The 25,550-nt window shown below is 52.1% G+C and overlaps 2 protein-coding genes across 2 annotated transcripts in view; one reads left to right on the top strand and one right to left on the bottom strand.

Annotated features, from left to right (window-relative positions):
- Window positions 1-1,199, top strand: part of DHRS7C (dehydrogenase/reductase (SDR family) member 7C) — a 15,518-nt gene extending 14,319 nt beyond the window's left edge. The window contains exon 7 of the mRNA XM_005878803.2: window positions 943-1,199. Within this exon, the coding sequence (XP_005878865.1) occupies window positions 943-1,151 (209 nt within the window). The 3' untranslated portion in view covers window positions 1,152-1,199. The remainder of the gene's footprint in view (window positions 1-942) is intronic.
- Window positions 1,200-9,696: 8,497 nt separating this feature from the next.
- Window positions 9,697-25,550, bottom strand: part of USP43 (ubiquitin specific peptidase 43) — a 48,200-nt gene continuing 32,346 nt past the window's right edge. The window contains exons 10-15 of the mRNA XM_005878854.2: window positions 22,824-22,901; window positions 21,760-21,886; window positions 21,326-21,668; window positions 18,834-18,992; window positions 17,478-17,642; window positions 9,697-11,558 (exon numbers count right to left, since the gene is read on the bottom strand). Of these exons, the coding sequence (XP_005878916.1) occupies window positions 10,543-11,558; window positions 17,478-17,642; window positions 18,834-18,992; window positions 21,326-21,668; window positions 21,760-21,886; window positions 22,824-22,901 (1,888 nt within the window). The 3' untranslated portion in view covers window positions 9,697-10,542. The remainder of the gene's footprint in view (window positions 11,559-17,477; window positions 17,643-18,833; window positions 18,993-21,325; window positions 21,669-21,759; window positions 21,887-22,823; window positions 22,902-25,550) is intronic.

Here is a 25,550-nt window from a genome sequence, read left to right as displayed (position 1 = left end):
GGCCATAGGGGGTGCCTTCAGGACAGCCTGATTTTATTCGGTCCGGGGGAGGGGAGGGGTGTCTTCTGGAAGCATGAGACTGGGGCGTGGGGTCCTTGCACCACCTAATGGCAGGGAAGGGCCCAGAACTTCAGTCCAGAGGCACCAGGTCGAGAGAATCTTAACCTGTAACCCGCAGTCCAGGACCAGCTGGGCTCAGTCACTCACCGGCTCTGTGACCGTGGCCATGGAGCAGCCTGTCTCTGAGCCTCCGTTTCCCAGGTTTCGTCATTGAGAACAGCCTGCTCCCCTTTCCCTAGAAGAATAGAGGTCGAGAGTCTGGAGCCAGGCTGCCTGCATCTGAAGCTTGCCTCTGTCACATACTAGATGTTTGAGCACAAGCAAGTCCCTTCCTCTCCGTGCCTCAGTTTCCCGTCTAGAAAATGAGGGATGGTGCCATCCACCTCATGGAGTCATTGGGAGGAATGAGGGCTCTGGCTCCCAGAGGGTTTGGAGCAGTTCCCAGCACATTGTTATTACTGTTATGCTAGAATGCTCTACACACTGCCCTCGGCCCGAGGCTCTGTCCACCTTAGGGAGTCAGGGTGAACCACGATGGGGGAGTGAGTCCAGGAGGCCAAGCACAGCTTCACAAACAGCTGCGATCAGCAGCATCCCTGAGTTCCCCCGACACCTTTAGCTTTTCCCAGCTCCTCCTCATCCCTTCTACGGCTCCTGTGAAGTTAACAGCGCAGGAAGCTGCGCCCACTTTACAGATGAGGAAGCTGAGGTGCAGAGGCGTAAAGTGTCTGCCCAGGGCCTCCGGTCAGTGGAAGGCAGAGCTGCCCTGAGCCCCTGACTCCAGGCTCGGCACATACGGCCCTGTCTTTGGGAGCGCAGAGGGGCCTGAATAGCTTGCTCCTGCTGGGGCTCGAACCCGTGCCCTCCGCTGGGGCACTTTAGTCTTTTCCAGGAAGCTGACCTATGGGGTGCACCCAGTGGACGTGGCCGAGGAGGTGATGCGCACGGTGAGACGGAAGAAGCAAGAGGTGTTCATGGCCAACCCCATCCCCAAGGCCGCCGTGTACGTGCGCACCTTCTTCCCCGAGTTCTTCTTCGCTGTGGTGGCCTGTGGGGTGAAGGAGAGGCTCAGTGTCCCCGAGGAGGGCTGACACGGGGGGCAGTAGCTCACCCGACGGGAATAAAGGCCTTCCTGCAGGCACCGGTTCTTCTGTCCTCTCGGCACGGGGGGCCCCACACAAGCGCCCCCCCCCCCCCCGCAACCTGTCCTCCTGGTGGGAGATGCTCACCATCCTGGCAAGGATGGCCTGGGGCCTCTGGGCATCTCCACTCGACATTCCCGGGACACACTTCCAGAAGCTTCTTGACTCTGTAGGGTGACATCTGAGCAGAAAACAGGAACCAGAGTGGACCTAACACCACACACACACACACACACACACACACACACACACAGCCATCAGCCTGCCTAGGAACTCACTCAGAAAACCACTTCCAGTTTAGTAAGGGCCACTGGCCCACATCAGCCCCCAAGAACAGGCAGGGCTTGGCAACCCCACGGGCAGCCCTGCCACGTAGACCTTCCTGCAGGGATGTGTCACGGTAAGAAACCTTTAAACCTGCAGATAATTTTTATAAGCTTATCTGAGCCCAACTGACGACAACTGTTGGGAAGCAAAATCTCAACGGAGTGAGAAAGTGCTCCGGAGAATGGCAGCTTCGCACCTTATTCTATACATTACAATCAAAGGAGGAGGTGCAAGGCGTTACCGGAAGTCCATTGGTGATAGATTGGGGCTGCAGGGAAATCTCTGGAAATGGATAAAAAGTAAAATGAATAGAGACACATACTTCTCTCCATTGGTGGGTGTAGGAGAGTTAGCAGTTAACAGTTAACACGATCACAGAGCAATGCGGGGATTTGTGGTCTCTGCTCTGGGGCAGTGAGGGTGTGGAAAAGGGAAGTTACCCTGACATCCTAAAGGTATGTCATCGTAGATGCAACAGGACAATGGACAGGCGCAGTTAAGGTACAGACTGACCTTTGTCAGGGAAGATGCCGGCCTAGGGCATGACTACCCGCCATGACTCGCTTTTAGTCAGAAAGTTTTCATGTCAGACCGTCCTATGCGGTTCCTTTCGGTCTCTGCGTGTGCGGGACCCAGCAGGCAGGCCTCCCCTGAGCTTGTCGGGTGAGCACGCGGCCCCTTCTTGTCCACAGTGGAAACATTCTGTCATCTGCATTTTTCAATATGACAACCAACCGTGAGCCACATGTGGCTGCTGAGCCCTCGACATGTAGCCTGTGCAGCTACAAAAGGGGATTTTTCACTTTGTTTCATTCTAATCAACCCGAATTGCAATAGCCACAGGGGGCTGGCAGCTCCCGGCGGGCGGGCAGCGGCGCAGAGCTGTGATTCTCGGTCCTGGCAGCGCCTCTAAATGAGCCCCTTCCCTAGACTTCATTGGCCGGAAGGGGGGCCCGGGCACTGATGTTTTTATCAAGTTTCTCAGTTGATTCTAAGGGGCAACAAATGTTCAGAACTCCTGCCCCGGGCACCCACCGCCTCCCGGCCTTTGCTTACATCCTCAAAGCGAAACGCATTGGGAACTGCCACCCTTGTTACTGATGGGTGTTTCTTTTCGTTTAGTTTTTCTTACACAAAACGGTTAATGGTTCTTGGGATCTTGGAAAGTGTATGGCACACTTTTTGCATCCATATTGTAACTGCGAGTCAAACCTTTGTTATATTTATAGATGAAAGGGGGCTCAAATTTGCTATTTACAAAACGAACATGCATATGGTACACATATGCACATGTATAAACCTTAATTTATTTTTAAATATATTTTTATTGATTTCAGAGAGGAAGGAAGAAGAAAAGAGAGAGATAGAAACATCCATGATGAGAGAGAATCATTGATTGGCTGCCTCCTGCACGTCCCCCACTGGGGATCGAGCCCACAATCAGGGCATGTGCCCTGACAGGGAATCACACTGCCACCTTCTGGTGCATAGGTCGACACTCAACCACTGAACCACACTGGCTAGGCTGTAAACCTTATTTAAAAAGCAAAATACCTAGGATCGCGAGATCACCAAGGAACCTGGCCCACCCAGGACAAGGCTGATGGTTAGGATGTGGCACCAGAATTCAGGAGTTGGCTAAGCAGCAGGTGGGACAGGCCTAGAGGCAGCAGATAATGGTCTATTTTTTGAGAGGTCTTGTTACTGTTGTTGAGGGAGCTGGCTGCTAGAGGGGTGCTCAGACCAGAATCATTGGAGGGCAGGTGGGAGCTTAGGGCTGGAGGGAGAACAACAGCAGCAATAAAACAAAACAAAAAAGCTAAAACTTGATTGGTGGCCGGAGACAGAGAGGACAGCTTCAGGACGAGTAGACCTGGAGCCGGGGCCACAGGCAACCAGTCCTGAGGAGGCACTAGGCTGGGCTCCAGCCACGCTTGGCCATGACCCAGACTCAGGCGATGGGGTCCTGACCAGCTCCCTGTGGGGCTCTGCCTCTTCTCGGGTAGTTTATTGGAGTGGGGCCCAGGGGATGATCCTTGGATGGGGTGGGGGTGGGCTGCGTCAGGGATGCATCCACACTGGCACTGAGCTGCATTCTGGGAAGACAAGAACTTGGAGTTGGAAGACGTCAGGCCCCAGATTCCCTGAAAGGACAGCAAGGAGAGGGGATGAGGGCCTCCCATGTCCATGGGTCTGCTCCGCTGTTCCCCTGTGACCCGGCAGAGGGCGCCCTGCAGCGCCGCGGTGGGCGTCAGAGACCTGCAGGTGGACCCAGCTTCAGGACTGACTGTCCCACACACCAAACGCCCTGAAGTTGAAGTTCCTGTCCATGAACTTCAGCATCCCTCTGACTGGATGCCCTTATTGGCTTTCAGATGTGCCTGTGTCCACCCATGCTCTGCTGTCAGGATGGGGTATCTCACCAGCCCACTAAACGAAAGCCCACAGGGAAAGCTTCAAATGGGGGGGGAGAGGGGGGAATTACTTTAAATTGAGGGGGCAAAGTGTCATGCAATATGAGGACTGGCCACGAGGTGTCACTGTGGCTCCAAACCAATGATCCCTCAAGATTATGTGCAGCTCATCATCTCCAATGAGTATCCCCCTCCAAGGTCCCATTTGGTCTTCACATCAACTTTGACTCGCTGGAAGGGCTGACAAACCCATTTCACAGATGAGAAAACTGAGGGTGAGTATGCTCTGTGATGCTCTGAGGCAGCCTGAGAATGGCGCGCCCTTAGGACACAGGACTGTCCCAGACCACCGAGCGACACCGCAAAGCTTGACACAACCCGCATTACTCCACGTGGGTGACATAAATGTGGTTTTCTGGTTTTTTTTCCCTCCCAATATCTACAAAAAATTTTTTAATTGAAAAAAGTGAGTACCGGGGTTCTTGATCCCACATCAAGAAGGGTTCAGAGCACTGCTGGTGGGAATGCAGACTGGTGCAGCCACTGTGGAGAACAGTATGGAGTTTCCTCAAAAAACTAAAAATGGAACTCCCATTTGACCCAGTAATCCCACTTCTAGGAATATATCCCAAGAAACTAGAAACACCAATCAGAAAGGATATATGCACCTCTATGTTCATAGCAGCACAATTCACCATAGCTAAGATTTGGAAACAGCCTAAGTGCCCATCAGCAGATGAGTGGATTAGAAAACTATGTACATCTACACAATGGAATACTACGCTGCTATAAAAAAGAAGGAATTCTTACCATTTGCAGCAGCATGGATGGAACTGGAGAGCATTATGCTAAGTGAAATAAGCCAGGCAATGAAAGAAAAATACCACATGATCTCACTCATTTATGGAAAATAAAGAACATTATAACCTGATTAACAAAAAGATAGATACAGAGGCAGTAAAGCATCGAACAGACTGTCAAACTACAGCAGGAAGGCTGGGGAGTGTTGGGGCGGGGGAGAAAGAGATCAACCAAAGGACTTGTATGCACACATATATGCACAACCAATGGACACAAGACACTGGGGGGCAGGGTGGGATGAGGGCTTGCCACAGCGGGTAGGGGAGGCTGGGGGAAGGTCAATGGGGGAAAAAAGATATACATACTACTATGTGTAATACTTTAAACAATAAAAAAAAAGAAAAAAAAAGAAGGGTTCAAAAATCTGGAGAAGGGCTGTTCGTAAATTAAGTAAGAGTCCAGAGATGAAACATAATTTCGAAAGGCATTATAGGGAGTCAGAGAAGACTAAGCTTAAGGAACTAAGTTCTCGTCTCAGGACCCCTTGCTTTTTATTAACACAATTTGTCCTAAGGCCGTGGTTCTCAACCTTGGCTGCACATTAGAATCACCTGGGAATCTTTTTAAAATCCTGATTTCTGGGCCTCATCCTGGATGGTGTCTGTTTGCCCCTCCAGGCCCTGTTCCCTCTCCACCTGAGAGCCCAGGAGGACTGCAGCAGAGGGTGCTCTCGTCCCGGCTGCTGACTGGGGTCAGCTATCAGTGGTTGGGAGGCAGGAAGGGAATGAGGCCCCAGGATTTAGTCCCCCAGCCCCGCTCCACCAGGCTGCTGTGACATGACTGCAATGCACCCCTGAAAGCCACCGCTCCTGTCCCGCAGCCGTGCCCTCGGGTCACACTCTGGAACTGCTCCTTCCCTTCGGCCTTCCAATGCCAGGGTGGCCATGACTCCTGGCTGTTTGCCCTGGGAGCTGCAGCACCTGGTTGATTCCCCTTGACCTTGACCTCCATTCCTAGCCCATTCGTTAAGCTCTCCTGGACAACACATCTTATGGGCTGAGTTGTATCCCCCATAAAAAGATATGTTGGAGTCTTAACCCCCAGTACCTTAGCAATGTCACCTTATTTGGACATAGGGTCATCGCAGATGTAACTAGTTAACATGAGGTCTTGCTGGTGTAGGATGGAGCCCTAATTCAATGGACTGGTGTCCTTATGAGAAGAAAGCCATGTGAAGACAGACACACAGGGAGCAGCCACTCGATAACCAAGACAGAGAGATTGGACTTACGCAGCTGCAAGCCAAAAAAAGGCCGAGGACTGCAAGCCAATCACCAAAAGCCAGGAAGAGGCAAAGAGGGATTCTCCCCTACAGCTGTCCTGAGAGCAGGGCCCTGCTGACCCCTTGATCTGACTTCGGGCCTCCAGAGCTGTGAGGCAATACGTTTCTGTTGTTCTAAGCCACCCAGTCTGTGGTATTTGTTACAGCAGCCACAGGAAACTAATACACCCTATTCTAGTGGATCTCTGTTTCCAGCCTGGATCTTGACGGACATGGCCAACACCCAGAAGAATCGTGAGACTCCTTTGGGGAAAGTCGAAAACCAGAGGAAACAGCCCATCTCTCCAGCAGACACAGGCATCCTTCTAGGGGCACTTCCCGAGCCCCTGGGAACAGCTGGCTCTGGACGGCATCGGAGAACTAAGCAGCTCCTCATCAAAGGGCCTTATATGCCCCAAAATTGCGAGTGGGAATTTCAGACACCAAAACAAGCCCCTCTAAGGTAGAACTGTTATCTCCAGAATATTCCAAACCAATCTGCTCAGTGACATGTGTCTTACTACATATGAGCAGACAGACCACTTGGCTGCGAGGGCAGGGCTCATAGGAGGACAGTTTTGCTGTGGATAGAGCAGTGGTTCTCAACCTTGGCTGCACATTAGAATCACCGGGGAATCTTTTTAAAATCCTGATTTCTGGGCCTCATCCTCCGGAAATTCTGTTTCTTTGTTATGGGGTGGGGCCACAACATTAGTAACAAAGAAACAGAATTTCCGGAGGATGACGCCCAAAAATCAGGACTTTAAGAAGATTCCCAGGTGATTCTAATGTGCTGCCAAGGTTGAGAACCACTGGGATAGAAGGTCAGAAACACTGGAGCCTGGTGCCCTGAAGGCGGCCCAATCAGCATGGCTGCATCAGCTGGCAGCTGTATTAGGCGGCCGCTGCAATAACGCAGGTGATGGCTAGAGAGGGTCAGGGGGAAGGAGGTAGAGACAGAGGCAAGCGATGCAACGAATGTGGAACTGGCAACGGATTGGGAGTGAGGGGTAGGGAGAAATGAGGTCAAAGATGACAGGGATATTTCACAGCAAGCATGTCAGACTCAAAGGCTAACACGGGCCAAATAAACAAGGTTTAAGTGTATGTGGGCTGCAAGAAAACAAAAGGTTCAATTTTCATAGAAACGTAGGTTTATTTTGATAGAGACATGCTCTGTCCTCACAGCCTTCCCTACTGATTCCTCAAGAACGGTGGTTCTCAACCTTCCTAATGCCGCGACCCTTTAATACAGTTCCTCATGTTGTGGTGACCCCCAACCATAAAGTTATTTTCGTTGCTACTTCATAACTGTAATTCTGCTACTGTTATGAATCGTACTATTATGAATCTGATATGCAGGATGTATTTTCATTGTTACAAATTGAACATAATTAAAGCATAGTGATTAATCACAAAAACAATATGTAATTCTATATGTGTTTTCCAATGGTTTTAGGCGACCCCTGTGAAAGGGTCGTTCGACCCCCAAAGGGGTTGCGACCCACAGGTTGAGAACCGCTGCTCTAGAAGGGAAAGCAGCCTTGGGGAAGGGAATACCAAGGGGCCTCCGGCATCCTTGCTGAAGATGGGTCCACCAGGGTCTGTGAGCCATTAGGCCCAGGGCAAGCGCTCCAACTCATCGTGCATCGTGGAGAACACAGCTAACTCTGCCTCCCCCCACCCCCCCAGCACACCCAGGGGTATTTAAAGTTGGGACCTTACAAGGGGAGCACATCTGAGGACACAGGAAGTGAGGCTGAGCTTAGAAAGAGCATGGGTGCTAAACATGACGAATGAGCGGCATCTGAGGAGAACGAACCAGATAAAGCAGGAAGGCTCCCAGACTTCATAGCCACAGAGGGCGTGGCCAGCCACGGCTCCCACCCGCCCGGAGCACAGCGGCCAGGACGGGAACAGAACCTGGGCTTCTGAAATGCAGACACAGGCCCACTGTGTGCGTACCCTCGGCTGAGTCAGGCGGCTGGGCTTCCTGCTCCTCCTCCTGTTATCTCGGGTCCACCTTAGTGTTCGTGCTCAAAAGCAAGCGTCTTTCCCAGTGGGGACATAAAAGGACATCATTCTTGCTTCTTAAGAAAAAAAAGGAGCAAAGACATACCAGTGAGCCCTGCAGTGAGTATGAGAACTACATTTGGGGAGTTGGTGTCCGGAACCAATGGTTCCCATGAGAAAGGAGGTATTTCTAGAAAGCGTGCTATTTAACTACAGACTCACCAGGAACCCCAACTGTCGGGCCACGGGCCTGAGGTCATTTGGCAGCTTCCAGGGGCAGCGACAGGGCATTTGTCAGAGCGGCCACTGAGCAGCATGCGAAGCTCCAGGAAATGGGCAGGCTCAACTCCCAGGTCCTCGCAAGTGAGACCGGAGCTTTCTATGTCTTATAAAGCAAGTCATGTTAGCCCGGCTGGTGTGGCTCAATGGTTGAGCATCAACCTATGTACCAGGAGGTCATGGTTTGAGTCTTGGTCAGGGCACATGCTCAGATTGCGAGCTCCATCCCCAGTAGGGAGCATGCAGGAGGCAGCCAACCCATGATTCTCTCTCCCCCTCTCCTTTCCTCTCTGAAATCAATAAAAATATATTTTAAAGCAAGTCATTTTAATTAAAAGCTTTTTAAAATTCCAGTAAAACTCGAGTAATGACGGTCTGATATCAACAGCAATGAGCTGAGTGGATACAGCAGGAACAAAACAATACCATTTATAAAACATGAGTAATCCAGCCATTCCCATATTTCAATGACGGGCTTTTATTAAAAGTATACACACACCTCATACTTAAAACTTTTTAAAAAAAGAAGACGAATGAGCGGCATCTGAGGAGAACGAACCAGATAAAGCAGGAAGGCTCCCAGACTTCATAGCCACAGAGGGCGTGGCCAGCCACGGCTCCCACCCGCCCGGAGCACAGCGGCCAGGACGGGAACAGAACCTGGGCTTCTGAAATGCAGACACAGGCCCACTGTGTGCGTACCCTCGGCTGAGTCAGGCGGCTGGGCTTCCTGCTCCTCCTCCTGTTATCTCGGGTCCACCTTAGTGTTCGTGCTCAAAAGCAAGCGTCTTTCCCAGTGGGGACATAAAAGGACATCATTCTTGCTTCTTAAGAAAAAAAAGGAGCAAAGACATACCAGTGAGCCCTGCAGTGAGTATGAGAACTACATTTGGGGAGTTGGTGTCCGGAACCAATGGTTCCCATGAGAAAGGAGGTATTTCTAGAAAGCGTGCTATTTAACTACAGACTCACCAGGAACCCCAACTGTCGGGCCACGGGCCTGAGGTCATTTGGCAGCTTCCAGGGGCAGCGACAGGGCATTTGTCAGAGCGGCCACTGAGCAGCATGCGAAGCTCCAGGAAATGGGCAGGCTCAACTCCCAGGTCCTCGCAAGTGAGACCGGAGCTTTCTATGTCTTATAAAGCAAGTCATTTTAGCCCGGCTGGTGTGGCTCAATGGTTGAGCATCAACCTATGTACCAGGAGGTCATGGTTTGAGTCTTGGTCAGGGCACATGCTCAGATTGCGAGCTCCATCCCCAGTAGGGAGCATGCAGGAGGCAGCCAACCCATGATTCTCTCTCCCCCTCTCCTTTCCTCTCTGAAATCAATAAAAATATATTTTAAAGCAAGTCATTTTAATTAAAAGCTTTTTAAAATTCCAGTAAAACTCGAGTAATGACGGTCTGATATCAACAGCAATGAGCTGAGTGGATACAGCAGGAACAAAACAATACCATTTATAAAACATGAGTAATCCAGCCATTCCCATATTTCAATGACGGGCTTTTATTAAAAGTATACACACACCTCATACTTAAACTTTTTAAAAAAAGAACTTCCTTTTGTCCTAGTATCAAAATAGTTACCTTTTTTAAATACCTTGAAAATCTTTAATACAATTATTTTGTTATATATTAAATATTCTCCTAACACCTCAGTCATCTCTCTCCTAGAATCTTGCCTGTCACTACCACTTTTTTGGCATTTCAGTGCTTTATCCCAGAGAAACATTAAAAGGAAAAGATTTTTCCTGTTAAGTCAACTATTTAAATTAAAAAAAAAATTAATAGGAGCAGCCAATGGCAAGATTTGATTTGATACAGAAGATTCATATTAACTGGGCTTCCCTACAGAGTTATGTTGAAAGGTGTGCCCACAACCGATCACTCTTTAAATAATTCCTCAGGTCCTGGACTTATTTAAACAAAACAGCAATTCTTGGCCTGAAACGGTAATGCTGACCCAACAGCACCCTCTAGTGTCCCATGAGGAGAAAAGCAGCCGACAAGACAGGAAGGTGTTCGGATGTGTTGGAAATCTAGATGTGAAGACCAAAAATATTTTATTTTTCAGGGGTCCCAAGACAAGTGGCTTCCCAGAGTCCTGCTCGCAAGCCAGGCCGCCTGCAGCTGCTCGGGGCAGAGCTGAGAGGATGCCAGCTTCACACGACACTGGGACGCGCCATCAAAAGCTGGACTCCGGTAACGATTTCTTTCGCCTTAAGGAGAGAGTGTGGTATTTCACCCTCTGCAAGCTGCCGAAAGGCGTGTGCTCCCCGGGAACACTCCTCTGTGCCGGGCTCGGGGCACTCGCCCTCGGGGGCCTGCAGGCCTTGCGCGGGAGGTGCAGAGAGCTGGGCGCAGAGCGGACAGCGCCCTCCGGGCCCCTGGCCAGGCCCCCGGGGACCCGCAGGGGAGAGGACGAGACTCGAGTCTGCTCACCCACCGCTGGGCTCAGTCTGCCACTCCCCAGGGAGACTGGGGACACCTCAGCCCTGTCATTCTTCTTGTTCTTCTTCAAAAACACAGACCTCAGAAGGGTGAGGGTCCCTTGTGAGAGTCTGTCTGTCTCAGGGTCCCTTCCCTCTGCATCTGCCCTGGCCCTGGCGAAGGCATTTTGAGGAGCTGATCTGCCCACAGTACTTGAGGCGTCCTGGGTCCCCACATGGCCACTTCCCTTCCCGTTCGCGGTCCTCTGGCCCTCGGGCCGGGCTCGCTTCTCAGTGCGCACTGAGGGTGTGACTGTGAGCAGCAGATCACACTGCCTGGGGGGCCTGATATCGTTGCCGACATGTCCCTCCAGTTTCCCCGCTGTGTTCAGACCATCCGAGACTCCATGGCTGAGGTGGCCCTCGGGGCAGGACACGCCGGCTGGTCCTCTCTCGCTGGCTCGCTGCTCACTACCTTCACCCTTAGCAGAGGGGGTGGCACTTGACCTCGGCCCCGCCGACTTCTCGTCCCCGCCAGCAGCGCCCGTCAGCAGCGGCACGATGGACTGGCTCGTAGACCGAGGCCTCCGTCTGGACTCCAAGTACTCCACCAACTCGACCGACGCCACCACCGGTTTCTCTCTGTGTCCAAAAGACCACCGGAGGGGCATGGTCTTGAAGGCCCCCTGCTTGGCTCGAGAGGCAGTGGGCACCTTCATGCTGATGCTTCGGCCTCTCTCTCCCCGGACCAAGGGCCTGGACTCCAGGCCTCCTGAAAGAGACGCCAAGAGCATTAGTGCCCACAGACCCCTCCAGCTCAACAGGAGTCACTGCAACGCCAGCTATTGAACCGGCAGTGACTGGGCACCCCCGATGCTTCAGGCGCTGTGCTGGGCACGGACACAGCCGTGGGCCACAGACAGGCCACTGCGGCTCCTGCCCTCGGAGCATCATGCTCTCACCCCTACTCCACTGAAGCCATTAGCACAGCGGTTCTCAACCTGTGGGTGGCGACCCCTTTGGCGGTCGAACGACCCTTTCACAGGGGTCGCCTAAGACCATCCTGCATATCAGATATTTACATGACGATTCATAACAGTAGCAACATTACAGTTATGAAGTAGCAACGAAAATAATTTTATGGTTGGGTCACAAGATGAGGAACTGTATTTAAAGGGCCAGAAGGTTGAGAACCACTGCATTAGCACGTTGGAAGCCACAGGGCGTACCAGTGCCCAAGAAGGTAGCTACTACAGGCCAGGCAGTGCAGACTCCTGGTAAAGACCAGTCCCTGAGGCGTCGACCCCTCTGATTCAACATCACTTCCATTCATCTTTAAGTATTTCCTGAAACAGCATACTCTGCACAAGTTCTGCTTATTGGACCTGCTTTCCCAGGCCAAATGAGGGCCAGTCCCTGTGTGCCGAGCATGGCATAGAGTGCCAGCACAAGCCCCTGCTCTCAGCCTTCGCAGATGCTGTTCACGTGCTGAAGGAGTCGGGGCAACGCTGGCTAGATGCCCATCTTCACCAATGACAACAGCCCCCCAAAGGGAAGCGGGGCCACCCCAGTGTGCGCGGTGGGCAGGGGTGGGCATCCTTAGTCCACCGGCAACAGGACCAGCCCTTTCCTGGCCAGTGCTTTCCGTCTTCCAAGGGTTTCCACTCACTTCCGCACTCAATCAATATTTCCTAAGAGCCTGCTGAGGGCTAAGGACAGTTTTCAGGGCTGGGGACACTGTTGTCGAAAAAATACAAAGTGCTTGTCCCTTATGGGGTTTGACAGAAAATAAAACTTTATGATCTCATGGGATGTCAGGACAAGAGCTATGAGGAAGAATGCGGGGGAAACACGGGCGGTCAGTGAGTGACGCGTGAGGAATGATGAGACCTCAGGGCAGAGAGGAAAGAAGCCATGTGAAGACCTGGGGAGAACAGGCTCCAGGCAGAGGCAGCTGCTAGTGCAAAGGCCCTGGGCACAGGTAAGCTTAGAGGGCCAGGGAGGCAGGAAAGAGACCACCGTGGTTGGGATCTGAGCCCCGATCTGCATTTGGAGACCACTCTGCTGTGGCTGCAGAGTGCAGCCTCAGGCAGCCTGGCCCTCAGGCATTTAGAAGATAAGTGGAAGCTGCATAGGTGAGCTGAGCCTTCTCTGCCTCTGAGACGGAGCCTCCAGGACGAGGCTGGCGAGGAGAAAAGTTAACTCAGGAGCTGAGGCCACTGTCCTCCCCTCACTCTAATAACCACTGCTCAAGAGAAGGTGGAGGGGGGCCCCTTTGGGAGAAACAGAAAAATAACAGCGCACATGAGGGGTCCAGCAATCAGAGGGTCAGAACATGCGACCATCAGAAGAACCCCTTGAAATGGAGCCACCAGAGGAAACAGACAACTTAAAGTTCTTAAGGAGATTCAGGTATAAAACAAGAGACTGAAAATATAACTCCCAGGTTTTTCAAGTCAGTAAATGAAAACATCCAAGGTCCCTGTTGGAACTCAAACTAGTGGCCTGAAATGATCCTGGAATTTGTGAAAAGTCCGTAATTGTGAAAGCAATGTCTCATACCACCGAGCAAAATGACAAAGAGACAGAAATCTCAGGGAAAAGCTAGGAGACTCAGAGGACAGATCCAGGAGACACAAGCCGAAAAGCAGATGAGACAATAATTAAACAACAAAAAAGAACATTTCCTGAAATAAAAGCCTGCATCTGTAGAAGGAAAGGCCTCCTCGAGTTCTAGGTGGGATGGATGGACAACACACACCCCTAGGCACGCTCTGGTAGAACTTCTCAACTCCAAGGTCAAAGACAGAATCTTAAAAGCTTCCAGCCAGAAAGAACAAGTGACTCTCATGGGAAAAAAAATAAATAAATGGGCTTCTCACCTGCAGCCCCGAGGCCTGGCGGACCGTGGGAAACCTCCCGCAGACGCCTGGGAGAAAAGGACTGCAAGCCAAGAGTCCTCCAAGCAGCCAAGCGCCACTCACTCCCAAGTGAAAGAAAAGATCTGTGGCTGTGCAGAGTTAGAGGATTCATGACGCACACCCCAGAAGAGCTCTGACCAATCACTCCCGCGTCAGAATGAGACCTCAAGGCAGCGGTGGTGGAACCATCCGAGGTGTTCAGTGGACCCTGCGATCCGTGCACCGCCCGCCCACCCACGTGGGGCTCAGACAGGGTGAGACTGTGCCACATAACGTTAAGTCAGTGTGTTTGGGATGGAAAGGTACTGCAAGAGTTCTAATTGCAGTCTGCAAGAATATCCCACCATCTCAGCAAATCTGAGAGTCAGGGATTGAGGTGGGGGGCGCCTAACGCAGACCAGAGGGAACGCGTGAAAGCATCGGAAGCCCTGGTTTGGAGGGCCGACATGGAAGCGTCGTGTAGGCCTCACATGTCTGGGGGGAGGAGAGAAAGCAGGGGAGGGACAGAAGGACTCGCAGGGAGTTGTTGGCCTTTCATAGTCACATAATTACAGGAAAAGCCATTTGATTTTAAGTATTGGAAACATAAAGCAGCCATTAGCAAGATGGAAAAGAACAGAACTTCCAAAGGAACAAGGGGAGGAAAAGGGAATAAACAACAACATAATCAAATCAGTTAAAAAAATTAAAAAAAAGAAAGAAGCAATGGAAAAAGTTTTAAATAAAATGAAGTCAAGTTGTGCAATTATTATATTAAATATAAATAGACTGAACGTTCCCCATGATAAGGTGGCCTCTAAATTTTTGACAGTAAAAGAAAGCAAGTTCAAGTTCTTGGGGTACCCAATTAAAGCCACAGCTCTACAAGAAGGGGTGCATATGTCCCTTCCCAGCCCAGGCAGTCCTACCAAGGTTAATTTAAAGACAGGTGAATCAAAGACAACTGTCAACTCACCTAATTTAACAGTAATGATATAAAGCTCACATCCCTCAAATAGGTAGTTGTACACTATTTCATGTACAGAACACTTAACACAATAATACTCAGGTACTTACTTGCCCACAAAAAGGGAATGTTTGAGAACCACATTCTTGGATCACAATCCACAAAATTAGAAATAAAGATTAAAAAGGTGACCAAAAAAAAAATCTTAAATATTTGAGACTCCCAGATAACCTTTAGATCAAAGAGAAATCAGAACTGAAATAACATACTATCTGGAAATCACTGAAAGAGAGAAAAACAAAACTTCTGAGCCCAATGAAAGCCAGAAAAGAAATGTATCATCGGGGCACCTACCCTACTGAAAACCCAAGGAAGCTTGAGAGACCCCGGCCCCCACACTCCCAGGGACCCCAGCAATATTGTCTAAGGGTCATGTTTTTGTAAAAGTTGCAAAAGCAAGCTGTGTTTCTATCCTTTCCTGGACAGCCTCTCTGACACCCGTCCCCAGTGACGTCAGTGCAGCACCACAAGGTCGAATCTATTCATTTTCGTTTAAAAATGCCTCGTTATCACAATGTCCCATAACCAGAGCTGCAGGGAGGATGACGTTCCCCGGCTATCGGTGTTTCTCTGGCATTTGGACTGCTGGCATCTGGGAGGGACCATTCTGTACGGAACAGCCTCATCCCTGCCCTTTGACAGTAAAAGTCGTCTCCCAGCCCTGGCTGGTCAATGTGGCTCAGTTGGTTGGAATATCATCCCGTTCACCTAAAGGTCAAGGGCTTGATTCCAGTCAGGGCCCTTACCCAAGTTTTGGGTTTGATCTCATGTTGGGGTGCAAATAAGAGGCAGCCGATCAATGTTTCTCTCTCTCTCCCTCTCCCTTCCTCTCTCTCTGGAATCAATGAAAAGACAGCCTCGGTGAGGATCTCCGGCATAGCCCTGGGGAGAAGAGGTAGTACCACCCAGTACTGAACACCTATGGCTAGATTCTTACCTGCCCAGGTTTAGTGCCACCTCAGAGCTTCTCAAACAGTGGCCCTCCAGCCTGGTGATCACTTACCCAGCCTCGCCTTAGCCTCTCCACCATATGTGACACCGTTGGCCACAATTTCCTCTTCTGCATCAGTGGCTCATTTGCACCCAGGTTTCTTCCTTTCTCCCTGGCTCCTCCCGCTTCTTTGCTGGCCTCTCGCCCTGCCCACCCTCCTGTGGGGAGCTCCAGGGATCACTGAAGTCTCCACTCCTTCCTATCTGTGCCTTCCCCAGGGGAGCTCAGCCAGCCCTGGGCTTTCAAGTCCATCCCTGTGCTGACGGCTCAAACGTTTATCTCCTTAAACCATCTTGACTCGGAGGGCTTATAGGAATCTTAGTTATCAAGTCACAAGTTTCTTGATTTCTCTCCAAAACTGACTGTTTCCCACCCAATTCTTTCCCATCTCATTAACCGCACTACTAACCTGACCACCTAGTCACGTCGATGCTAGCCAAGCAGGGTCCACCTGGATCACTCACTCTCTCACATCAGCAAACCCATCAGCTCCATCTTCAAGTATATCCAGGATCTGACGTCTCTTACCTAACACACTCGTCCAAGCCACCACTCTCGCCTGGACAATCACATAAGACTCCCAATCGACCTTCTGTCTTCCACTCACCCCTCTATGATGTATTCTCCACACGGCAGCCAGAGTAGACTTTTTCAAAATATAAATCAGCCCAGCCGGTGTGGCTCAGTGGTTGAGCGTCAACCTATGAACCAGGAAGTCATGGTTCAATTCCCAGCCAGGGCACATGCCCAGGTTGTGGGCTCAATCTCCAGAGTGGGGCAGCCGATCAATGATTCTCTCTCATCATTGATGTTTCTATCTCCCTCTCCCTTTCCCTTCCTCTCTGAATTCAATAAATATATATTTGAATATGTATGTATATATAAACATATATATATATTAGAGGCCCGATGCATGAAGATTCATGCAAGAATGAGCTTGCCTTCCCCTGGCTGCCGGCACCGCCTTCACTCCGGCCCTGAGCCGCCTTTCTGCCTTCATTCTGGCCCGGAGCCGCCTTTCCACCTTCCCACGCTGCCCAGAGGCACAGAGCGGCTGGGGCAGTGCGGAACGCCTGCATCGTCGCCATGGTGAGCATCCCGCCCCACCCCCGGCTGCTAGGCGCCTGCGTATGCAAATTAACCTGCCAGCTTTGTTGGGTTAATTTGCATACTCACTCCTGATTGGCTGGTGGGTGTCACAAAGGCATGGTCAATTTGCATCGTTCTCTTTTATTAGTGTGAATATATATTTATATATTTTTTACATACATTACTTCTCTGCTCAAAATTCCCCCAAAGCTACCCACTGTACTTGTGATAAAATGCAACCTTAGTCCATAGGCCAAAGGTGCTTCATGACCTGGCCCCTGATCGCCTGTCTCTATCCTCCTCGATCACTGTGCTCCACCACAGCTCGGTGCCTTCTGCCCTCCCACACACCCTGCTCATCCCAAATCCATGCGTCACTCTTACTCGCTCTGTCCAAAGCGGCCTCCTTCGTGGAAAGGCCCTCCCCACGGCCTCCGCACCCTCTCTCCCTCACCCCTGCACGATATCTTCTTCTCTGACGATTCACCTCTCCCCCTTGTCCCTGCTCTACGTCATGTCATCACATTCGTTTACTTGTTTCCGTGTTGTCTTCCCCCTGAGACAGTGAGCTCCACGGAGCAGAAAGGATGAACCTGCTGCTGGAGAGGACAGGGGAGGAGAGGTAGGCCAGGGCCGGGCGTGGAAGACCCGATCAGCACATTTAACCAACACGATAAAACGTACCCTTTTCCTGACTGGAGAGGCTGCTTGTGAAAACGAGAGGGTCGGGCCCCGGGGGCTGGGCGGGGCTGGGGGCCGAGCGCCAGGACGACAGGCTTCCCCTAGTGCTGCTGGGGTTGCTCCCGAGCCTCAGGAGCCAGTGATCGGACAGGGAGGAGCTGGTGGAGCCTGCGGAGGAAGCAGAGGGAGGGGAAGTGCACCTTCTCCAGCATCGGCGGTCCCTCCCGGCAGAGCTCCGCGGGGCCGGACTCCCACCCCGAGCCCTGGAACTGCCGACCAGAGCGTAACCACACACTCGAAGTTCAGGGCCAGAGGAGAAACCTGCAACTGATCACCTGCTGGCCAAGCTGGAAGTTTAAGGACAGGCATTGGGCTCAGAGAGGCAAGTGCATTGATGAGAATGGAAATGGTTCCCACGAAATTACTTTTCCCCAACTCCCGTTTCCTAAACATGGTGTGCTCTCCATTCTTCCTACAATCTTCTGTGAAAGGAAGGCAGGCTTTGCATTCGGGTTGATTTAGACCATTTAGGGGGCATCTTAGTTTTATTTGGCTATTTTCCAACAATTGGAGAAAAAAATCTGAGTAGTGTTTTTAAAAAGCTCTTTTATCCCAAAGGTAAGGATGGCTAGTTTTCAGAGTGAAATAAGTCACATAAAGCCCTAGCTGGTTTGGCTCAGTGGATAGAACATTGGCCCACAGACTGAAGGGTCTCAGATTCGATTCCAGCCAAGGGCACATGTTCGGGTTGGGGCTCGATCCCCAGTAGGGGGCGTGCAGGAGGCAGCCGATCAATGATTCTCTCTCATCATTGATGTTTCTATCTCTCTCTCCCTCTCCCTTCTTCTCTGAAATCAATAAAAATATATTTTTAAAAACAGTCACAAAAAAAGGTCATGACTTCCAAGCATGTTTGAGGTCAGGGTTAGCTAATACATGCATCGCTGGGCAGCAGTTAGGTAAGCAGCTATGTTTCCCGTGAAGACCCTGCCACCCTCATGACTGCCCTGCCCTTTCCGACAGGACAAACGCAGGCCGCTATTGCACAAGCTTAATTAAAAGCTGGCTTGACCCGAGTGAGACTGGGACTATGAAATCCCACGCCACCAAGAGTCACCTGCCACGGGTACAAAACACTATTCCTGTCCCCTTTCTTAGATTTCAGTATGACCACTCCACACCCTTCCAAATGGGATGCCAGCCGGCGGTGCTCAGATCTCTGCAGCAGCAGCCACAGCTTCCTCTTTCAGACCCCTGCCTCCCGCTCCTGGCCCTGGACGTTGGACTAAGCGCCTTCCCATCTCTGCAAGGGGCTCCCCACCCCCACCCCCCTGCCCTGTCCTGAGCAGCAGCACCCACCTCTCATGGAGCTGCTGGCTGACCAGCAAGGGATGCTGTTCCGTTTCTGATAAAACAGGATGTAAGCCCCCCGGGTGATGACCTCCTCTTCCGGCAGCGACTCCACCATGCTGTCGTCGTAGCTGTACCACTGGCCGTCCAGGGAGTTCCGGCAGTAGGCTGCAAAGGTCCAAACCCAACTCCCATTACGGTAGCCCCCCCAAAGCAGCAAGACATACCCCACTGTCAGAGCTTAGAAATGGACATGTTTGCAACAGAACGAGAAATCTTGGTCCATTCTGGACCAGAAATGAATTGTGTGGAATCCAAAAGGATCGATCGGTTACACGCCCAGATACTTCCTGATAAGGTGTGCTGCGACTTGAAACGGAATTTTACCTGTAGCCGCTGCTCAAGCACAAGCTCCAATCAAAGGGAGCCCCAGTTCCTGAGCCAGGCCATGCTGTCCACATGCACCCCATTTCTTCTGAAAGGCTTCACAGTGTACACCTCTACTTCAGTATGCAAAGAGAACATGCAGTTGGATCATGGAATGCGTCTTTCCTCCCTAAGAACTGAAGGCCCACATTTAAGAAAATGCTCACAGCCCAGCCGGTGTAGCTCAGTGGTTGAGTGTCAACCTATGAGCCAGGAGGGTTCGATTCCCGATTAGGGCACATGCTTGGGTTGCCAGCTTGATCCCCAATAGGGGGCATGCAGAAGGCAGCCGATCAATGATTCCCTCTCATCATTGATGTTAATATCTCTCTCTCACTTCCTCTATGAAATCAACTTTTAAAAAAATATCTTTTAAAAAAGAAAATGCTCATTAATAAGGGTCTCACCATCTTCCAAACAATTAAAACAAAATATTCTCCTTTCCCTCGTATCGCAGTGAATGGTACTCTAACCCACTCATCTGGGATCAGCCAACTTTCCCTGTAATGGACCAGACAGAAACTATTTCACGGCACACATGGTCTCTGCCATATATTCCTGTTCTTTTGCCAGTTTTTTAAATGCACAAACTATTTCTACCTCACAAGCCGTATAACAGGTGCTGGGCTGCATGTGTTCCACGGGCCTCAGTTTGCTGACCCCTGCACTAATGCAAGCAGGCACCTCACAGTCCATCTTTGCTCTCCCCTTTCCCTCCCACCCCACACCCGGCCCCAAAAGCCACTTTTACTGATTTCCCTTCCAGAATGTGTCTTGAATACCTGCTTGTCATCACCCAGGCACCAGACAACACTGTCTCTCACTGAGCCCCAGAAACATCCTCCTAACGGGAGTTACAACTTCCACTCTCACTCCTTTCTACCGTTCTCCACAGAGCAGAGCTCCTACCTCCATTTGTTAACAGAATTACACCTTGAGTCCTCTGCCTAAGATCCTAAAGGGCTTCCCGTCACCCTTTAGAATAAACATGAACTCTTATCCGTGGCTTACGGTGCCTTCTCATCCAGCCCCATCTTGTCTTACCCCTGACTCACTACACTACAGCCGGGACAGGCTTGCATCCGTTCTCAAACCACACCACAGCTCTGCCTCGGGGCCTTTGCACATGCTCGCATTGCTGCCCATCATGGTCCTCCTCCCATTAGTCACACAGCTAGTTCCACTGAAGGGACATCCTCAGAGAGGCCTCATCTCTATCACAGGCACCATTACTCAGTCAGCCACCTTTCCATAATGCCAGGCAGTGAAAATGCTCAAGTGGCCAGCCCCCTTTGTGTGGTCTGTGTCTGAAATTAGATTGAAGGTCCACGAAGGCAGGACTCATATCTGCCTTGTTCATCATGGACGTGCCAGCATCCAGCACAGGGTCTGGCAGAGAATGAGACCTTAATATTTGTCCAATGAATGAATGAGTGATGACTGATCATGGATTTCTGCACAGTCCGGTGTCTTCCAAATTCCAGGTACATTAGTACACTACAACAGTGCATCCTTTGAAAAATGAATATTTTAAAGCATTTTTTAAAAATGAAATAATTTATGTTCTTCTAGAATAGAACAGACTAAGGTAGATGAATATGAACAACTGAACAAGTCACCCAGCTATTTGTTTCGGTCCTTCCATTCGTCTACTTCTCTCAAGTTGCTCTTGAAGGTAACAATTAAATGTACCCCATTGAAATAAAAACATCAGGTATTCAAGGATTCCAAACCTGGTAAGTAAGAGCCCTCGTGTTAAAGTGCAAACGAGGATAAACGTCATTCTCTCAGTTCTAACAATTACCCTCCTCCACTTGACGTGGTTGAAGATTCAGGCCATAACTGACTTTACATCCCAACCACCCACCACCCACCCAGCTCGACTCTACGGCTTGGACCAGGCCCCCGCCCTCCAGCAGATGCCTGAGGTGCAGCGGGTGAGGGGCCAGCTCACGTCGAGTGGCCGCACGATCTCGGCATGGCATTCCAAGGGTGCCTCCTCCCGGGGCATCGAGGCCCAGGCCACAGCCACGACACATGGCCACGGCAGCCACCAGCCAAGAGGCAGCGCTCACCTGTGTAATGCCCACCTTGCAGACTGCCGTGGTGGTTGCAGACGGCGTACAGGTCGTACAGGAAGTCCAGCGGGTAGCTGGTGGGCAGGCAGGCTGGCTGCTTCCAGGACGGCCAGGGGCCGGGCGCGGCCCCAGTACTCCGCTGGGCCACGTGCGGAGCCATGTTGAGGCCGGAGAGCGGGAACTTCACCAGCGTGGAGAGCTTGTTTCTTCTCCCCCCCACCTGACAGAACCTCTTGAGGTGGACGATGAGGATGTCGGGCAGCGTCCACAGGCTCAGCTTCACCACGCCCTGCTGCAGGGCTTGGCAGTGGGGGCACTTCCACGCGTCGTCCTGGGCCAGCTGCAAAGGAGGCCACCCGATGTGAGGCCCCCACGGCACTGGGCCTCCCCTCTACCCCCCCGCAAGGTGACCGGTCCCCCTCCCGCCGGACCTGCTCCTCCTTCGTGTAGAACTGAAAGCATTCGTCCAAGGTGCAGCTGTGCTGCTGGTGCGCCTGCTGCTGCCGCCACACGCTGTCCGCGTCCTGCACCCGCTCCTCCTGGGGGCTCCCGAACAGGCTGCAGAGAGGAGCCGATGCCGTCAGGGCTTCTCTCTTCCAGAGGGGTCGCTCCTAATCTCCACTCCCAGCCCGCAGGTGGAAGGACCCACCGGGCGAGGCGAAGGTGCCCCAGGGGCCTCATGCCCTGACTCAGCGCTCGCTCTGTTCCCTGGAGTTCTGTCTCCCTCCAGCTCCGCGAGGGACCCAGTCCTCGCCTCGTCTGCCTCTGCTTCCTTGTCCTAGCGCAGGGCCTACCACCCAGAAGCAGGTTAATGAACACTCGCCGGGCTGAACAGTGTCCTCTTTCAAAGTACGCCCAACGCACTCGGTGTCACAGAAGCAGCCGAGTGCAGGGATTAAGGGCAGGACGACACGGCCTCAAACCCCAGCTGAGTTAGGCACCAGCTGTGTGACACTGAGCAACTGTGGAGCCTCTCTGGGCCTCAGCTTCCACATCTGAAAAGGTAGGTGATGTGGTATCCACCTGACACGATGTAATAAAGATTAAATAGATTGCAAATGTGCCAAGTGCTCAGAGCAATGACGGGCACAGGGTGAGTAAGCATTACGTAACAATCTACTCCGTTACACCACTAGTGCCACCTGCCACCACCACTCTTACTATTACAGGCACATCTTGTTTGACTGCAATTCACGGATGTGCTTTTTTACAAATTGAAGGCAAGCCCCTCCACCAGCAGGATTACGACTCGCTTTGCTGCGGCACTCGCTTGTTGCGGCCGTCTGGAACCGAACCTGCAGAATCCCCGAGGTGTGCCTGTACTGCCCTTATTGTTTCTACACAGACAACTGGCACCAGGGTTTCTCAGAGGCACGGATCACGTGGCATCAAGGAGATACGCATACTGCCTCAGTCACTGGGGCAATGGGCACAGGACGATGCCTGCACAGGCAGGTCCCCTCTCCCCGCTGGGGTCAAATCCTGTCAGACTCACCGCTCCTTGGCACAGCTATCCCACTCGACGGCCAGCTTGATGTGTGGAGGGCCTCCCGGCCTCCTGAGGTGCAGAGCCCTGAAGGAGAGAACAGGGAGCCCATGAGAAAGCACGCAGCCTCCTCCCCACATCTCTGCAGGGGCGACGGTCGGCCTCCAGCCCCAGGACTGAGCTTCCAAACAGAAACGCCCAACGCGGAGCGCAACCCGAGGACCTGGGGGCTTCTGGCTGCAGAGGCTTCATCCTAATCTGCCTCACAACACGCCCCAGCCAATCCCTGGAGCTGGTGAGCTCTGAGCACTGGGAATACTGCAAGGACACAGACCAACTCTCCAGTGCTCCCCGGAACCTTCTAGTCTGGGGGGCAGTTCCACTTGAACATCTCACACAAGTCCCCAATCCTGACGATGCTGCTCAATTTCCCCCACCACAAAGCGAAAGGACCTCCCCCTAGTCCACCTCCTAAAAGGTCTTCTCTTTCAGGCCCTCGAGTACCCAGAAACGCGAAATGCGAATCCGCCTCTAGCTCTTCCCAGCTCCTTGGGCTCTGCCCGTTTCTGAACAGGTTTCTTTCTCTTAACACAGAAGAGATACGTCGAGAAGAGGGTGGAGGACATGCGGCTTTGTCCCCGAATCAACAGGCATAGGCAGGAGCTGGGGAAGTCTGCACCTGAGGGCGCTTGGAATGGATTGTGAGAAAAAAGAGGGGACGTCACATGAGAACCTGTCACCAGGATGATTCAAAAGCACGGTGTGAGCTCCCGGAAGGCATGGAATCCTATGAGCAGTGCCAGGTCTAGGGTGGAGGCTGGCACCATCCCGAGGAACCGGAGCCAGCAGGGAGCAAGGAGCAGGTGTGTCTGGGAGAAGGCCTCCAGCTTGTCATTCCGATGGAAGAATGACCGCCCTTCCTCCCCTTTGTGTCGAATGAAAGGAACTAAGCTACGGGCATGTGGCTGTCTCCCTCTCCATCTGCCTCACTCCCCTGGTGGATGGGATTGGGGGGAGGTGGTCAGCTCACCCCTCCTGCTTACTCCTCCCTGCGGCCTAATCACTAGCAAGCAGATCCTCCCTCATCATGCCCTGAGCTTCCTGGAAGCAACTCTATCTCTGCAGGTGGAAGGCTGGTCCCTGCAGGTGGAAGGCTGGTCCCTGCAGGTGGATGGCTGGTCCCTGCAGGTGGATGGCTGGTCCCTGCAGGTGGAAGGCTGGCAGACTGGGATGTCTCTTCAATTCAGAGGAGACATACTGGGGAGCCTGTGTGCAGCCCTAGGTCCAAGCCTCTTTCTTTACAGGCACATCTTGTTTGACTGCACTTCACAGATGGATTTTCTTTACAAATTAAAGGACCCTCGAATTCCCCATTCCCACAATCAAGAGACCTGCCTTGCTGGGAGTGGGGGTATTTCATTCTTCGGAACCTATTCAAAAGCTCATAGAGGACTCATATCTAAGCCACAGCCTTTACTCAGCGAAGGATCCTCTAATACACCTCATGTGCTGACCTCTTTCTGCCTCGCTCCCCAGACTCCTTTCCCACCAGAGCCTCGCTTGGGGTGGGAGGGAGACGTGGTGCCCTCGGGCTCTGGCTGTTGTACAAAAGCCCACAGGCCACACAAAGAGAGAAGCTTATGTGAAACCTGCAGTCTGCTTCTTGTCAAACAGGAATGAGGACATTATTTGACTTTATGGCAGATGTGCTTCCAGGAACACATGGGCGTAGTCTCCACCCTGAGGAGCTAAGAGTCTAATGGGAGAGACTCAGAGGAATGCGCCCCGGCTGCTCTGCAGACCAGGGAAGACAACCTGCAGAGGAGGTGCCATGGTGTCCAGGGGAGTGGCGAAGGGAAAGGGTCAGAGGTTTGTACAGGCAGAGGGCTGGAGGGAGAGGGGGAGAGAAGGGCAGGGTTTGTGCTTGAATGAGCAGTGAGGAAAGGCCACATGGTGAGAGGGCGGGCCCAGACCTCGGAGGGAGGGAGGGCTTTGCATGCCACCCTTGGAGGTGTGGACTTGACCCTATGGGCCACCGAAGGGTATAGATGCAGATGGAGGAGAGGGACACTGGTCTAGAGGCAGGTAGGACAGGGTGGAGGTTCCCGGGAGTCGAGCAAAGAGGTGCTAAGGGCCTGAACTCAGGCGACGGTGGTAAACGTAGAGAGGAGGCAAGAGATCTGAGGAACCCCCTCGATTTGGAACAAGGAGACCTGGTGATGGGTTAACTGTGAGGAGAAAGTGAGGATGATCCCTAGGTTGTGAGCTTGGGTCGCTGGGCACATAGATGGTGGTCACCTATAGTCACAGAAGACAGGAGAGGAAAGGCCTCCTGGGAAGAGTTCCAATTGGCCAGCGTCCAGTTTCCATGTCTCTGAGACATCTCGGTGGGCCAGGTGGGTCTGCATCCGAGACCTGGGCCTGAAGGTGGCAGGGAGAACCCAGGCAAGAAGGCCCGGGGACAGAGTGCAGAGGAGCACACAGCGGGCCACACTGGGACACCGAGGCCCCACAATATTGGAGGGCCCCAAGAGGGAGAGAAACACTCCCAGGAAACAAGGAAATGTCTAGGAGATAAGCAGAACACAGTATCCTATCTAATAAAGAGGGAATATGCTAATTGACCCTCACACTGTCACAAAGATGGTGGCGACCACAGCCAATAAGGAGGGAATATGCTAATTGACTGCCACGCCCTCAAAGATGGCGGCACCCACAGCCACAAGATGGCTGGCA

Source organism: Myotis brandtii, unplaced genomic scaffold, assembly GCF_000412655.1.
Source record: "Myotis brandtii unplaced genomic scaffold, ASM41265v1 scaffold573, whole genome shotgun sequence".
Lineage (NCBI taxonomy): Eukaryota > Metazoa > Chordata > Mammalia > Chiroptera > Vespertilionidae > Myotis > Myotis brandtii.
Note: the sequence above shows the minus strand (reverse complement) of the source record. Positions and strands in the feature narration are given on the sequence as shown.